The sequence below is a fragment of the Elgaria multicarinata genome, chromosome 1 (assembly GCF_023053635.1).
Source record: "Elgaria multicarinata webbii isolate HBS135686 ecotype San Diego chromosome 1, rElgMul1.1.pri, whole genome shotgun sequence".
Taxonomy (NCBI): Eukaryota; Metazoa; Chordata; class Lepidosauria; order Squamata; family Anguidae; genus Elgaria; species Elgaria multicarinata.
This window is the reverse complement of record NC_086171.1, coordinates 88900043-88917736: the sequence shown is the minus strand read 5'-3', so window position 1 is coordinate 88917736 and position 17694 is coordinate 88900043. Positions and strand designations below refer to the sequence as shown.

Sequence of the window (17694 nt, the reverse complement as noted above, 5' to 3'; positions counted from 1 at the left end):
TTGAGGACTGCTCTATTTGACAACCCTAAAAAGATTGCAAGCCCAAGCAATCCTTGGCACGGACGTGACCCAAAGCTGCATGGCTATAGCTAATGGACACGATTTACAAACAGTTTGCCCCATGGAGTAAGGACTGAGCAGATCCAATTCCAAGGCTCTTCAGCATAATTTCTCTTCATGTGAATGATCTCTGAATATGGCAAAACAAGCTCCAGTTGGATCTTCACCCTACCATTGTGGCCACTTACCTCCAAATCCTTGGTAATGGGGTGGGTGGAGCCATGCGTCACCAGAAGAATAGCATATGCTTTGCAAATCATGCCATGCCCCACTTCAATGAGGCCAGCGTGCCAGTGTGTCACTCCTGCTCTCATGAGGGCCATCCCAAGCTGGGCATTGTTTGGATGGTAAAGTTTCCTGGGGGGAGAGGCGCAAAAGAAAAAGCAACTTTACATTGGCAAATCAATATTTACAAGTTCCACATAGGTTTGCCTGCATTTCCAGCCACCTTAAGGCAATGCTTCATTGGATTTGGGAAGGGCTGGGTCAGAAAATGTCAGAAGGGAAGATATTCCACTCAGTTGCCTTATTCATTCATCACTGAACCAGGGGCTGCCTTTGAAAACGGTCCAGAGACTTCAGATGGTACAAAACAGGGCAGCATGGTTACTAACAGGGACTGGCCGGTGAGTCCTATCACGTCAGTCCTTCTACAACTTCATTAGCTGCCAGTCCAGGTTTGGGCCCGATTCATAGTGCTGGTACTAACATTCAAAGCCCTAAACGGTTTGGGGCCAGGTTATTTGAAGGAACGCCTCCTCCCATATGTGCCTGCCCGGACCTTAAGATCATCCACAGGAGCCCCTTCTCCGTGAGCCCCTGCCGAAGGAAGGGAGGCAGGTGGCTACTACGAGGAGGGCTTTCTTTGCTGTGGCACCCCGGCTGTGGAACGAGCTCCCCAGAGAGGCTCACTTGGCGCCTACATTGTTTTCCTTTTGTCGTCAGCTGAAGACCTTTTTATTTTCTCAGTATTTTAACACCCAATTTAACTTAAATTTAAATGTTGCTGTTTTAATCTCATATTTTAACCTATATCAATTTTTGCTGTTGTGGTTTTATCCTGGTTGTGCTTTTTATATTGTATTTTGTATTTGTGTTTTAAATTGTTGGTTGTTTTTATGCTCTTCATGGTTTTAATTTTTGTGAACCGCCCAGAGAGCTTTGGCTATTGGGCGGTATAGAAATGTAATAAATAAATAAATAAATAAATAAATAAATTGAGGGCATTACTGTGAGAAGGGCAAAGTGCAGGGCCAGGCCGGCTCCTGCAGAATGTAAATTAGGCACGTAAGCAATACATTTAAATCCCACCTTTGATCAGTCACAAGATGGCATATGTGGGGGTGCCCAGCTGGTCTCCCATCTGCAAGACATTGTGCCTTTGGACTAGGGGTGCAAAATATGAGGCCTGCAGGAACCCCCTCAAACCCCCAGAAAAAAAACAGCTAACAAGGGGAGGGGAAAAACACTTTAGGAACAGGCTCTATGGTTCCTGCCACAGAAACTTCATTCTTAGAGCATCCCCAAAGCATCCCAGGAAGCAGTACTTGAAGGCTGCTGCTGGTTTCCTAGGATGTTCTACTAAGAATGGGGCCTCAATGGCATGAACCACTATGAACAAAAACGGAATCAAAGACGGTGCTATTTCTGGATAGGCTAGATCTTCAGCAATGGCTCTCATTAATTTGCATGGGATTAAGTAAAGAGGCTTCGATCTGGGTTGCAGTTGGAGAGGTAAGGAAGCCTACTTTCTAGTGCAGACGCTGAAGTCACCATAGCCATGAGACGGGGTTAGTCCCCACACTGATAGTAGATTGTATTACTTGCTTCCATCTAAATGAAGATTGGCTTCTATTCCTCTCTCTCTGTCTCTCTCTCACACAAACACACCTCTTTCGATTATGGATATTTTGATAGCGTATTTGGGTAAAAATAGGAAGAGAAAGGAAAGGAACCTCTCGGGCAAGCACTTGAGTCATTGCTGACTCCTAGAGGGACGCCTGCTTTCGCTGACGTTTTCTTGGCAGACTTTGTAGCGGGATGGTTCGCCATTGCCTTCCCCAGTCGCAGCTACCTTTCCCCCAGCTAGCTGGGTACTCATTTTACCAACCTCGGAAGGATGGAAGGCTGAGTCAACCTGAGCCGTCTGCCTGAGAACCAGCTTCCCCTGGGATCGAACTCAGGCCGTGGGGAGAGTTTTGGCTGCAGTAACTGCCGCTTACCACTCTGCACCACACGAGGCTTGTAAAAATAGGAGTTACTGGATATATTAATTGTATTACTGAAAAGTCAGGAAAAGGTGGAAGTTTTGTCACATACACGTAACCATCCACCATCTGTTTCGAGTAACTAGCTGCCTCATCAAAGAGCTGGAGGTAAGAAAGAACTTCTGACAAGATGCTGAGGATCCGGAGCAGGTGAAGGTTTGTCTCCCCCAGCACTGGTTCCTGCTTCTCCAAACACCCTCGGCACAGCTTTACAACCTAGGACAAGTACAGAGAGCAAAATCAACAAAGAGAGGAACATCATGGAATGTTCTGACTCTGCAATGCAGAGCTGTGATAGGGCTGTGATAGCATATATGGCCTGTTTCAGTAACCACCTACTTCATATAATCAAAATACCCCATTGCTCATTAGAAATAACTGTGAAAAAGAAAGTCCTTTTTGGCAAATGTTGATAGAACATCTACCCATTCAAAACTGACCCTATGAGAGCATGCTAGATCAACCTTGCCCAATCTGGCACCCTCCAGATATATTAAATTTCAATTCCCATCATCCCCAGCTAGCATGCTACTGCCTGAAGTTGAAGTCTGTCTCTTCTGCCAAGACGCTTGTTCATGCACTGGTTATTTCACGGTTGGACTACTGCAACCTTCTTCTCTCTGGCCTTCCTTCTTCTCACATCAGTCCGTTGGTTTCTGTTCACCACTCTGCCGCAAAGATCATCTTCTTAGCTCGCCGCTCCGACCATGTTACTCCGCTTCTGAAATCTCTTCATTGGCTTCCAATTCACTTCAGAATCCAATATAAACTTCTCCTGTTAACCTTCAAAGCTTTTCACGGTCTAGCTCCTTCCTATCTCATCTCACACTATTGCCCCGCTCGTGCTCTTCGCTCCTCTGATGCCATGTTTCTCGCCTGCCCAAGGGCCTCTACTTCCCTTGCTCGGCTTCGTCCATTTTCGTCTGCTGCCCCTTACGCCTGGAACGCTCTTCCAGAACATTTGAGAACTACAAGTTCAACCACAGCTTTTAAAGCTCAACTAAAAACTTTTCTTTTTCCTAAAGCTTTTAAAACTTGATGTTGTGCAGACGTCTACTGTTACTTTCTACTGTTAGTTTTACCCTACCCTGTGCCTGCTTACCCTACCCTGTACCTGTTTGCATTCTCTTCCCCTCCTTATTGTTTTACTATGATTTTATTAGATTGTAAGCCTATGCGGCAGGGTCTTGCTATTTACTGTTTTACTCTGTACAGCACCATGTACATTGATGGTGCTATATAAATAAATAATAATAATAATAATAATAATAATAATAATAATAATAATAATGGAATTGTAGTCAAAATACATCTGGAAATTACCAGGTTGAGGAACGTGGAGCTAAATGAATCCCCGTTCAGGAAGCCATACTATGTAAGAACATGAGAAGCGTCATCCTGGATCAGATCAAGGGTCTTTCTAGTCCAGCATTCTGTTTACACAGTGACCCAACCAGCTGTTGATGGGAACCCCACAAGCAGGACATGAGAGCAACACAACAGCACCTTCATGCCCATGTTCCCGAACAACTGATGTACATACACATACAGCCTCGGATACTGGAGGTAGCACGTAGCCATCAGAACTAGTAGCCATTGGTAGCCTTCTCCTCCAGGAATTGGTCTAACGATATCAAGGACTTCTTGTATTTCTGCCTTCTGAAAACCATTCCACCTCTTGATATATTCCTTTTCTGCTTCCTAACCTTGGTTAATTAGCAGAATATTTGAAGTGCCTGTGTCGAAGCTAATTTCTTCATTAGTTGGTGCTAAAACTCAAATTTGTATTCTTGAATTTTAGTTGGCGCTAAAATTTGTATTTAGTTGGTGCTAAAACCCGACCGGCCATATGGCCCAAAGAAAAATGAGATCTTCAAAAGCATGTTTTTGCAGGGGGAGGAAGAGGTTTTCCCAAGATGTGATTTCACCCTAGATGTGTTTTTACTAGAGCCCATCGTGGCTCCAGTCCAGTTTTCAGTAATACATATACTGATTTTTGGCCTAGTAACGTTCTGTTACATGCTGCTGACACACAGCTCTATTTATCCTTTACATCTAAATTGGCTTTATTCAATAAGGTGATGGTCCAGATGAGGGCCAATAAAATAAAGGTCAATCCAGACAAGAAAGAGGTACTGTTGATTGGGGTTTGTATGATGGTGCAGGTACAGTTAAACCTGTTCTGCGATGGGGTGCACTCCCCTAAAGGGTCAGGTACATAGTTTGAGAGCGTTCCTATATGCAGACTTGTCACTGGAGCACTAGGGGGGCCTTTATGCTACCACTGCTTCCTCCAGTCAGTGAGGACCATCTTTCAGATTGGTAAATGGGAGGGTGAACAAACTGACAGTGCGGAAATAACGTTTTAAAATGACACTACAGCAACACATCTCACATGCCCCTTAGCCATAAATTAACATGAACATGGGATAAGATTGCTCTATACCCAGGGCCGGCACTACCATTAGGCCAACTAGGCAGCCGCCTAGGGCGCAGACCTCAGAGGGGCGCAGTATTGACCACCCAGCGCCTGTCGCAGTACGGCTCCTTTGGGGCAGAGGGGGAGTGCCCTCTGCCTGATGGGGGCGGAGCCCCAGCCAGCCAACCGCAGGGACCTGCTCGGCAAGTCTGCTTGGCAGGCAGGAAGCCTCCGCTGGAGCTGGGAGTGGCGTGCCGTGGGATGGCTGGACTGGCGGAGAAGGTACCGTGCTGGCGCTCCTGAGCCCCCCACCCCAGGGTGGGCCGCCTCCCTGGCTGGGAGGGCGAAACAAGCAAGGAGAGGCTCCGCGTCGCCCGGAGTCCCCCTCTGCCTACCCCCCACAGCTTAATATGCGCCGCTCTTGCCAAGACGTCCTCCAAACTTCTGCCTCTCAACCGCGTCTTTTCCCCTCTTCTCCCCATGTCAGATTCTAGGGACAGATCCTGTGGACCTTTAAGGGCAATTTGGGGGGGATGCAAGTAGCTCGCCTTGCCTAGGGTGCAAAATAGTCTGGCATCGGCCCTTTCTATACCCCCTCAAAACATTAGGAAGTGGGAGCAAGCAGAGGATCAGGCCTTCTGTGACTTACCTCATGGTATATCCCTTCTGAACGGGCTGTCTCAATTTTTTCCATGGTGTCCTTGGAGAACTGGATGGTGTCCTTCACCGCTTCCTGAGATGGCTGCAAGAGGCAAGATGAAACAATGGAACTATGCTGGTTTCTCTTGCCCCATCAGTCCACCCCCACAAAAAAACATCTAGTTCGCAAGCCCAGTTACCCTTTTATTTGCAAAATGTCAGGAAAAATATGACCAACATGAGTGGGATCAATTATATACAGCAACCTTCCCCAAACTGGCACTCTCTCCCACCATCCCCAGCTACCACGGCCAATGGGGAACCATTGGTTTCCTTGGAAGCTCATCAAGGGTTTCTCAACAAAAGGATACATAATGGTGGACAAGGTTCCCTGCAAAACATCTTGCTTAACTATGCTCAGGGACACTTACAGAAAACTAGTAGACTGCATTTTGGCACTTTCTTGTTGGATTTTTGATTGAAATTGGATGCATACCCCTGAGGTTCACATTTGGAAATGTCCAGGAATCAACCTTGCCTTCACTGTCAGCCACATACCTTCTCATTCCCTTCTTTCACAGCCAACATCAGATCATCCTTGATTCCTTTTTGACAGTGCTCGCAGGTACAGTCAAAATAATACTGCTTTTTCAACAGCTGCTTCCTATCTTCACTGACGTTGAGGAAGTCTACATAGGAAACCGTCAGCTCTTCCCCTACAGAGATCTTACCCAATGCACGCAGCTCTATCCTAGAGATTTATGAGAAATTTGTTTCAGTTCATTTTTGATTAGGATTTACCCTGTTTGCACCTTCTGGACCAAACACGGAGTCAGATGCAATCTGTGATCAAAATCCATACATTTATGAGCTTTGCAAATCCCCAAAAAATGCATTTGACATCTTGTAAACATTTGAAAAATGTGCATAAAAATGCATGTTTTTTTGAAAAATGTGTACAAATACTCTTTAATAAATGGGAGGAGAATGTGTACATTTCAAATATGTGCACCAATGATGTGTACATTTGGGAAAAATATGCATTAAAATACACACAGAAACAAAGCTCGCAATCTTATACAGACTCAGAATAAGTTTCGAGATGGAATTCAGCGAAATTCGGCTCATGTTTTGCTGATTTGCACATGCCTTTATCTGGTTTCAAACATGAGAAGGGGCAGCACAAGATAAACAACACTGGCCACTGACAAAAAGGACCCGTCTTCTTTAGATGATGTCTAGGCTTAAGAGGATGCTTTCCAGAGCTGTGCATCTTCTGCACAAAATCAAAATTCTACATCAGGCTCACTCTTGCAACGAGAAAAGCTGGATTTGACAACCTGTATAAATAGATGCAAATCCAGGATTTTTTTAATGGCCTCTCTTATTTTGCAGAGCCTCATGTGGCGCAGAGTGGTAAGCGGCAGTTACTGCAGCCGAAACTCCCCCAACGGCCTGAGTTCGATCCCAGCGGAAGCTGGTTCTCAGGCAGCCGGCTCAGGTCGACTCAGCCTTCCATCCTTCCAAGGTCAGTAAAATGAGTACCCAGCTAGCTGGGGGAAAGGTAAGGACAGGTTGCTTACCTGTAACTGTGGTTCTTCGAGTGGTCATCTGTGCAGTCACACATATGGGCTCTGCGCCTGCGCGAAGCCCCGCTTCAAGAATCTTCTATAGCTAAGAGGCATTTTGGGCGGGAACCCCTCCCCCTCTACTGCGCATATGCAGAGGGGCTCCCACCCAGATTCCCTCAGTTCTTCTGAGACCTGTAGGCCTCGTCTGAGGAATATGGATACCTTTAGGTGTATCTGAAAAAACTACTTGATAAGCATTAGTAACATTTGATGGACACCAAGAGGGGAGTATGGTGGGTGGGTTGTGTGACTGCACAGATGACCACTCGAAGAACTACACTTACAGGTAAGCAACCTGTCCTTCTTCTTCGTGGTCTCTGTGCATCACACATATGGGCGATTAGCAAGCTTTACTCACCGGAGGAGGGTTGGTGTCCTTAGGTGAATACAGATGATAATACTGCCCTGCCAAAGGAGCAGTCTGATCTCGACCTGACATCCAGTTTGTAGTGTGACACAAACGTCATTGGTCGAGCCCACGTTGCTGCCTTGCATATTTCTGGGACGGTGATGCCACGATGGAAGGCAGACGATGTGGAGACAGCTCTGGTGGAATGCCCCTTGATCGATGTTGGGGGTTCCAATCTCTGTAGCTGGTATGCCAGAGTAATGCACTGGACCAGCCAAGAGGAGAGCCTTTGAGATGACACAGGCTGACCCTTCTTGTTTTCTCCATGGCAAACGAATAAACGTTGCGATTTTCGAAACGGAGCAGTGCGGTCTTTATAAAAAGCCAAAGCTCTCCTTACGTCTAGTGAATGTAAGGTCCTTTCCAGAGTAGTTGAAGGAGAGGGAAAGAAAGCTGGCAATACAATGTCTTGGTTGACATGGAAAGCCAACACTACTTTAGGCAAGAATTGTATATCAGGACGCAGTACCACTTTATCCAGGTGGAACACCAGGTAAGGCTCATCTATTCTTAGTGCAGCCAGCTCGCTAGCTCGTCTTGCAGATGTGATTGCTACTAAAAACGCGACCTTCAACGTCAAAAGACGTAAGTCTGTGGTTGCCAGTGGCTCGAAAGGCGGCCTTGATAGTGCACGCAGTACTACTGAGAGGCTCCAGGAAGGCAAAAAAATTCTTACTGGTGGGTTTAAGTTAGATAAACCCTTTAAGAAACATTTAACTGTTGGGTGTGAAAAAACCCTGAAACCATCAATGCAATCATGGGAATAAGAGATTGCTGCTAGATACACTTTTAAAGAAGAAACTTTCAGGCCCCTGTCAACTAAAAACAATAAAAACGACAGGATCTGATTAACCAAACAAGTTTTGGGAGGGAAATGTTTTTCCAATGCAAAGGAATTGAATGCAGACCACTTCCTATTGTAGTTCAGCCTTGTAGAAGGTTTTAGTGCTGCATCTAGAACTGTCTTTATTTTGGCTGCTAGATTAACGTCCGATATTGAGGGATTAACCTCCATGCTGTCATGTGGAGTGTATGTAGATCTGGGTGATGTACTTGGCCTTGGTGCTGAAAGAGAAGGTGGGCAGCTTCGCATAAAGACCCCGCGCCCTGTTCAGCAATGTCGTGAACCAATTCTGCCTGGGCCACCAGGGTGTCAGAATTATGCAGTTTGCGTTGTCTTGGATTATTTTGGCTAGTGTCCTTGTTATTAGGGGAAATGGAGGGAATATGTATAGGAAGGAGTGGTTCCATTTGTAGAGGAACGCGTCTCCTAGCGATCCGTCTCCTATCCCTGCCCTGCTGCAGAACAGGTTGCAAACTGTGTTGTCTTCCGTTGCGAAGAGGTCTATTTGTGGTTTCCCCCAGATCCAAAAAATTTCTTTGATGATCGTGGGATGGATCCTCCATTCGTGGACTACTGATGCATGCCTGCTGAGGGTGTCTGCTAGTTGGTTGTCCTGTCCAGCTATATGGACTGCCATGATGAATATCCGACGTCAAATGCACCACTCCCATATATGGATGGTAAGTTTTATCAGCGGTGGGGATTTCGTTCCCCCCTGCTTGTTGAGATAGAATACAACTGTTGAGTTGTCTGACGTTATTTGAATATGGTGGTTGGATATTTCTGTCTCGAATGCCCTGAGGGCTTTCTGAACTGCTAACAGCTCAAGATAGTTGATGTGTTTTGTCCTTTCTTTTGTTGTCCAGGTTCCTTGCACTGCCAAGGAGTCGAGATGGGCTCCCCAACCGTCAAGGGAGGCATCTGTTGTAATTGACCTGGTTGGAGTGGAGGGTTGGAAGGGCACCCCTCTTGTTAGATTGTGGCTGTTCGTCCACCACTTCAAGGATTTTGTGACATTTGGTGACAAGGTCAGGATAGTATGTCTGGCGTTCATCACGGGATTGAATCGTTTGTTGAACCACATTTGCAGGGTTCTCATCTTGAGTCTCGCAAACGGTACCATCATGGTGGTTGATGCCATCAAACCTAACAGTCTTTGTACTGTATAAGCAGTTATGGTATGCTGTTTCATTACTTGGGCTGTTAGAGTTCTTATGATATTTGATCTGTCTACAGGAAGGTATGCCTTGGTAGTGTCTGAGTTTAGGATAGCTCCTATATACTTTATTGTTCTGGTTGGAGAGAGAACTGATTTTTCTGTATTTACTAGGAGACCTAGTCGAAGTAAGAGGTCCTGAACATAGCGAATGTGATGTCGAAGGGTTTGTTTCGATTCTGCTACCAGTAGCCAGTCGTCTATATAAGGGTGGATCTGAATACCCTGGTTCCTGAGATGGGCACAAACTGTTGCAATACACTTTGTGAAAACTCTTGGTGCTGTCGATAGACCGAAGGGCAACACTTGATATTGGAAGGCTTGATTGCCGATGATGAAGCGAAGGTAACGTTGACTGTCGTGATGGATAGCTATATGGAAATAAGCATCCTTTAGGTCGATGGATGCAAACCAAGAGTGCATTGTGAGTAGCGGTAGTATAGTGGGGAGGGAGACCATCCGAAACTTTTTTGGGGTAATGTAGAAATTTACATCCCTTAGATCTAATATGGGACGAATTCCTCCGTCGCTCTTCGGAACTGTGAAATATCGGGAGTAAAAACCCCAGTTTAGTTGTTGTTTCGGTACTGGTTGAATGGCTCCCTTCTTTAAAAGCGAGCGGACCTCCTCTTGTAGTGGTGTTGATGGTGTTGTTCTTTTTTGGTGCCCTGTTGGTGGTAGGGAGTCGAATTCTATTCTGTAACCCCCCTCGATTATCGACAGAACCCATTTGTCTGATGTTATCTGGGACCATGCCTCGATTGATGTTGAGAGGCGATTGCCGAAGGGGGTGTTCGTGACGCGGGAAATGATTGAGTCAAAGATGCCGGTTTTGTTGGTAGTCCGGTCTTCGGCGTTGAAATTTTTGTTTTGAGGCTGGAAATTGTCTCTTTCCTTGCTGTAGTGCTGGTAGCTGCCTGGGTTGTTGTCTATCAGGTTGGTATCGTGGTACATTGGGTCCATTGGGTCCATTGTACCACTTCTTTGGCTTGTAGTATTGTGCTTGTTGTCCTACTCCAATTCCCATTTTCCTGGCAGTCATTCTGGCTTTATGCACAGTATCCATTGCCTCATTGGTACTCGAATTGAAGAGGCCTACGCCATCGAATGGGAGGCTTTCTATGCGCGTTCTGGCTTTCTGCGAAAGGCTTGCAGACCTGAGCCAGGCGTGCCTACGTAATGCCACTGAACCGACCATTGTTTTCGCCCCGCAATCTGACTGATGTTTAGCCATTGCGATTTGTTGGCGTGCCATATGTGTAGCCTCAGCATGGAATACTCTAGCGAGCTCTCTGTGGTCCTCTCCTAGGTTCTCACACAGCGACATCATCTTTTCCCAGAGAAAGAGCTGGTATCTTGACATTGTAGCCTGGTAATTGGCTATTTTTAGACTTAAAGATGCTGTGGAATAAAGTCTACGTCCCATCAGGTCTAAGCGCTTTCCCTCTCTATCGACTGGTGCTGTGTGCACCCTTTGGGAGCATCCTTGGGCTGACTCGACTATTATTGAGTTTGGTTGGGGATGCGTGAATAAAAATTCTGCATCCTTCTCAAAAACTATACATATTATCGAGCCGCTTTGAGGAAGGTTGAAGTGTTGCGGGGTCTTTCCAGTGTTCTTTGACAGTTTTAGTCAACGTCGGGAGAAAGGGTATAGCTACCAACGTTGTAGCTTCGGTGTATATAGCTTCGAACACTGGGTCTGTCAGTTTTTCTAAATCCTGCCTCGTTCCAATGCCTAGGGACTGCGCCATTCTTTGTACAATGTCGGCAAAGTGTCCCAGTCCCTCTGACGGCGAGACAGCTCCTTGTGACTCGACTATCGAGTCGGGTGATGGTAAGGATGGTGCTACTGAAGCTATTGATATCGAATCGGAGCAGTAGTCCTCCACTAATTGTGGAGAGGATGGGATTTGAATAGTTTGAATTTCCATCTGCTGAGCTTGATGGGTTGTTTCTACAGGTCGTGACTGTCTTGTTATATCCTCGTCTTGTCTTGTCACTTGATTTGCGCGTATGCTCACAGTTGGTTCGGGTGCTGATAATGATGCCGAAGGTCGACATCGAGTCGGTGATCTTCAATATCGGTCTTCAAGTTCGCGCCAGTCCGCATAATGGTATGAATGTCTAGGGGGTAATGACCACTGCGATTCTCTCTCCCAATCTCTTATAGGAGATCTGGATCGATGTTGTCCTCGATGGTAGTAAGAGTCGGATTCACGATATCGAGAGTCAAACGATCGGACCGACTCTGGAGATCGACAGCGGCTCGATATCCGATCTCGATATTCGGGTCTACGATGGTCTGAGACAGGTAAGTCGATCGATGGTGGGGCGATCGTTTGGCCTGTTGGTAGCGGAACCAGGTCTGTGTTACGGGCAGATGATGAGTCCCTGATTTCTCCTTCCGATAACGAAGCTGTCGTTATGCGGTCGGCTATTGGAGCCGATTGGGTAGTTACCCGATGGGGTGTCGGTTGCGGTGCTAATACAGAAGGCTGTATCGACGTCGACAGTCTTCTTTCGATATCGTGCCCTGAGTTTTAGATTTCTTCTTATGTTTCGTCTTGTCAGAAGACTTTGGCGTTCTCAGTAGCCAACTTTTTGGCTACTGAGGTAGCTAAGGTATGCCCTGGGGTAGCAGGGGTGTCCTGTCGGGGCCGGTCAGCTCGACTTGTTGTCAGCTGGATGGGAGCTGGAGGCACGAACGGCTCTTCTTGTGCCATAGCAGGTTTGTCCACTGCTCTAAGTGCCCTTTCCCACAGCTCAGCCCTTAGTTTGTCCGCTCTGTGGCGTCTCGTTAGTTTGGAGAAAGCCTGACAATGGGGGCAAACGTCCACTTTGTGCCCTTCTCCTAAGCAAATCACACAAAAGTTGTGTCCGTCGGAAGGAGGTAGCTTCGTGCCACAGCGGGCACACTTTTTAAACGGGGCCTTGGGGCCCATGCGGACAAGGTTAAGAAGGAAAGATATTTTGAGGTAAAGTTTGAAGAAATAACTTTTTTTTTTTTAGGAAGAAACAGTGGAAGGCAAAGAAGGTAATCAGAGAGAAGAGAAGAAAAAAGGTAAGTCTTAACTATAATCTTTAATATAACGGAAGCGTTCTCAACGAGGCTGTCAGTAAGACGGTCTCAGAAGAACTGAGGGAATCTGGGCGGGAACCCCTCTGCATATGCGCAGTAGAGGGGGAGGGGTTCCCGCCCAAAATGCCTCTTAGCTATAGAAGATTCCCGAAGCGGGGCTTCGCGCAGGCGCAGAGCCCATATGTGTGATGCACAGAGACCACGAAGAAGAACTGTGACCACCCCGCTACTTTCCAAGTGCTTGCACGAGAGGTTCCTTTCCTTTCCTCATTTTGCATTATTATAGTGCATTGTTTTTCTATATGCTTTTCTGGCTTCTGCTAGTCATGGGGAAAGCCACAAATCCATATAAAGTACTGCATGTGAGAAATCCTATTCAGCAACCTCTAAGATTTCAGCACGCATTGCCTGGTTTTGAGTAAGTTCTCACAAGTACAAGGGCTCAAAATTTAGGGTGACCATATGGAAAGGAGGACAGGGCTCCTGTATCTTTAACAGTTGTATTGAACAGGGAATTTTAGCAGGTGTCATTTGTATGCATGCAGCACCTGGTGAAATTCCCTCTTCATCACAACAGTTGAAACTGCAGGAGCCCTGTCCTCCTTTTCATATGGTCACCCCACATATAGTTAGAGCTCCACATGGCTCCAGCAATATCTGGATCATCAGCTGAATTATATGGTAAATAATTGAAACAATGCCACACCTCTTTGTAGGGTTGGGCAAGAGGTCCACCAGAAGGAGACCACCAGAAGGAGACCATTTGTTTATTATATTAGTACCCAGCTGCTCCTCAAGGAGCTCAGAATTGCTTGCACATGGTTTCACAGGTGCCCCCCCCCCATTCATGCATTGCTCAGGAACAGACGCTTTTAGTTTGAGAAGTTGAATCTATGAGCCTTTAGGTTATTCTCTAGATCAGCTGAACTAGGCCTGGGATAACATATGTGAAATTGTCCTGATGGGAGTACCAGCATTTAGGCTGTTATTTTCATTCCTCAAAGGCTGAACATGTAGAAAAATACGAACACAAACATGTATCATCCATAAGCAAGAATGTATTTTGAAATATTTGCAAAGTAAAGATTTCAATTTCAAGTACATCAGTGGGTTACTGCAAAGTCCCATTGATGCTACTATTCCAACCTTCTCCTCCTCTATGGCAATTTCATTAAGGAAAATTTAGGTTTGGGAATTCCCCAAGTTGGCAGAGTGATGTCCAACCAACCCAGTTATAAATATTTGAACATAAATATTTTCAGCAGCAGTCCTTCCAAGAATGCTGCATGCAAAGATTTTTTTTTTAAAAAAAGAAAGTTTTATGCTGAAATAATCTGCTTTCCTTTGAAAAGCTCCAAGCAGCTTGCATGAAGCTCCCATACAGGCACTGATCAGATCTTTACCAGCTTAGTTTCAACAATGCTGGCCCAGAACAATTCATTAGTCACTGATTGGAAGACCAACGATGCACATCTTTACGGTCAGATCTATTTACAGAAACAAGACAATACACATCTGCCAGAGAGCACTCAAATTCAGTCACAGCTTTCTAGTAGAAAACACCAATTAATTTACTTAAAAGGGAGTTTCTTTTCATGCCACATTAATTCTATCTACAATTAAAAATGCTCGCGCGTGCACACGCACACACACACACATTTAAAGAGACATTAATGTGCTCTTAATATCAGTTGTGAAGACTCTTGGGGCATGTCTACACTAGCCCTATATCCTGGGGTAGTCCTTGAATCCTCCAAATGACAACCCAGGACAACCAAAGACTTTCCCCGGTATATAGGAAACCACGGAAAATCTGACTTTTCCACAATCCCGGGACCATCCCACGGAGTGTAGGCCATGTGGCCACTGCTCCTGGATCCTCCTGTCATCCCCACATGTAGCAGGGACCGTAAAATGGGCACGGAGCTGCACGGGGGCGAACCTCGCCCATTGGGGGTGGGGGGTGGGACCGAGGCTTTTTTTTAAAAAAAAAAATTTTTGCAGAGGAGTGCTGTTGAGCTCCTCCTCCCTCTTCAGAAAAAAAAATGGCGTCCTTGACATCCTTCCGGGACACCGCGTAGCCGTCAAGAAGCTGGGGAGGATTGTGGAAACCAGTAAGTCCATGATCCTTTCCCCCTCCCTCCCTCTACACCCTATGGTGTGGACACGCCCCTGGTTTCAAGAAGCTATCAACCATGCCTTATCTTCCATAAAGGGGCATCTTAGACAACCAGCTGAATCAAGGAGTAGAAGCTTTCTTGGCTTGTATTAGAGATGAACGAATAACCCTCTGCTTTCCTTGAAGCCATCTATTTTTTTTTAGAACATTTCTGGCAAATAGTAAAACAAATCCCAAAGAATATTGCAAGTGTTTGCTAGGGATGTTCAGAAAACCCCAGAAAGTTTCCATAGCTCTCATGCCTTATCCAATCCTCTACCAGACACCCCTTGCCCAAAGTAAACAAAAAGAACCTGCATGCAAATTAAAGCAGAACAAGACTGAATATGACAAATCATTGTTATTCCAGGAAGCAAACACTGCATAATTTCAGCTTTCAACATCGGGAGAAATTGCTTGTTTTGAATATGAAACTCCCAAAGCTACGATGTATCCTTTTAAACTACAGTGATTATAATATTTGTGATCTCAAGCAGTGTAGCAGCGAAGACTCAAACTGCATGTTGCACAGAAGAGCTGTGTCTGAACCGTCCACCTTTTAATGTTTTATTTTAAAGCAGCTATATTGGGGAGGATGTATTGGATCAGCCCAGCAGTGTTGAAGGTGGGGGTTAAACTGCCCCAACACACAACACACCATTTCCCCAACTGAAACCACCCACCTGAAGCTGCAATTTGCACCTATGGAAAGCATGAGGAAAGGGTTAAATTCCTGTTCCATCAATGCCACTGCCCCAACCCTATTCCCCTCTTCTCTTCCCATACACACACCTGTGGCTTTGATACTTTAAAAAATGGGAGTGCTACTCTGCCACTGTGTAATATGTAGTTAGACCATAAGAGACTGAAAAGTGAAACAGGAAGTCCCTGGTTCAAATCTCACCCTAAACGTACTAGGTGGTTTTTGGCAAACCACACACTCTCTCTCAGCCCCCTTCTGCAAATTGGAGATGATAATAACGCTGACCTACCTTATAGGATTGCTGAGACAGTATAGGATGTGAAGTGCTTTGAACATTCTGAAGCTGTTATTCATTATTTTGAATCTCCAGTCTTTTCAAAATGAAAGCCCCCAATAAGTGATGAAGAATGACCAGATTTATCATTAAAATGCATACAAACATAGTGAAAAACCAGTGGTTGCTGTACTCTGGAAGCCCACTGGCCACATTGTGATCAAATGTACCCATTCCTTCCCAGAACACAGCTCAGGGGAAATTGGTACTGCAAGCTGGAAGCAGAACTAAGTGCACAACATAGATTGGTTAGTGACTTTGATGTCATGAACCTCCCTTGTCTTCTTAAACATACAAGCACTCCTGTGCTTAAACTGTTGTTGTTTGTTGTTGTTGTTGTTGTTGTTGTTTCCTTTAAGTGAATAGCCCACCTGAAGCATGTGGGGAGGGCCAAAATAAAAAATTTCCTCCGTGTTCACAGCAGGGGCAAATATGTCTGCCGACGGCAGTGTGAAGCCAGGAGGAAGTCAGATCCCGGGGGGCGGGGGGACACACCATGCCAGCCCCTGTTTTTAGATACATCTGTACACACCCTGTTTCTTAAATACAAAATAAATATCAGAGGAATACAAAAATGAGCACACTCAAACCCATTTCAATGGAATGATTAACCATAGGCTTCCAAATCCCATTGAAATAAGTGGAAGCTAACATGTATTGTGTTATGGGTTAATATGTAAAGTTCATCAACATTGATAGTTATAAAAAGGTACTTAACTTTGGCTGGATTGTCCCCATGGAATCTACACCTACTCTATCCCAAACCCACTAAGAAAACTGATCTTTGCTTGGAAGCCATTAGATCAAAACAGGTGCCACACTGTGGCCTGGAACTAGTTAATCCATCATCTGGTATCGCACTGCTCAAACACAACACCTCTAGCTTTTGCCATTTTAATCAGTTCTGTTCCAGTATTTGGTGCATCATTTTAGCAGTGCCAAAATGTTTGCATTTTAATCCATTTTATTCAATGCAGCCAAAATCAGAGTATGTAGTGTATCAGGCAATCACATTTGCTAATGATACAAAAGGTTTGTTGGATTTACTTGGGTTGCAACGACCACCATGATAGACTCTCATGCTGTCATTCATGATTGCTAAAAGGGCAGGACAGAAAGATAAGTTGGAACAGGCATTAAGTAGTGTGGGCAGTTTTGTCAGAGAAGGAGGGGAGATGGTTGTCATCATTAATATTGCCCTTTTAAAGTGGTGCAGTTACACACAGTGGTGCAGCCAGGTAATTTTGGACTCTGCACATTATGATCTTATGCAGGTAGGGGTGGGGGGGACTTTAGATGGCCATGTGTATTACTTCAGTCATGAAACACATAAGAAACATCTCTCTTATACCCCCACAACCACCATTCCATGCTCTACAATGAACATTCCTGATATGTTAGAACAACAACAATACTATTTGCCAACCTTGATTGGTTTTTTAAGAAATAAATACTGAACATGAGCAATTTTGCACCTTAAACTCGCTTAAATCACAGCACTGCCAGGCCTACATGAATAAAAGGGGCTTGCTGCTTTCATTGGCTCCTGCTGGGCTCCAGGGCCCTGGACTTTGGCCCCAGGGTCCAGTCCTAGCTGCACCACTGGTAATATACTACAAAATGCAGGGATTACAAAATAAAGGGTTGGGTTTAGTGGGACTTTGCATAGAGGTGGTAGAAACAGTGAAATGTTTCTTTAGGTTATTATCCCCTGTGGGACTTTGGTGTGGATGCAGGATGAGAGGGGTAGCGGTCAAAGGGGGAATATTATGCTTTCAAGACCAACCCACCTCATCTGGGTGTGGAACAATGATCTTACAGCCTCATGACTGAAAGAAAAAAACAGACATCTGCAGTTTTAAAGAGGTACAGACATAAAAAAGCAAATGGAATCCATACATTTAGTTAGTATGTAACTATGTAGCATTCAGC

General features: G+C 45.3%; 1 protein-coding gene across 2 annotated transcripts in view; it reads right to left on the bottom strand.

The window, feature by feature from the left end:
- SMYD1 (SET and MYND domain containing 1) overlaps positions 1 to 17694 on the bottom strand; it is a 44477-nt gene that overhangs the window by 602 nt on the left and 26181 nt on the right. The window contains exons 5-9 of one of the 2 annotated variants that reach the window (XM_063131537.1): positions 17553 to 17591; positions 5944 to 6136; positions 5396 to 5488; positions 2380 to 2543; positions 249 to 417 (exon numbers count right to left, since the gene is read on the bottom strand). In XM_063131537.1, the coding sequence (XP_062987607.1) occupies positions 249 to 417; positions 2380 to 2543; positions 5396 to 5488; positions 5944 to 6136; positions 17553 to 17591 (658 nt within the window). The remainder of the gene's footprint in view (positions 1 to 248; positions 418 to 2379; positions 2544 to 5395; positions 5489 to 5943; positions 6137 to 17552; positions 17592 to 17694) is intronic. The other variant, XM_063131544.1, reaches the window with a different exon arrangement.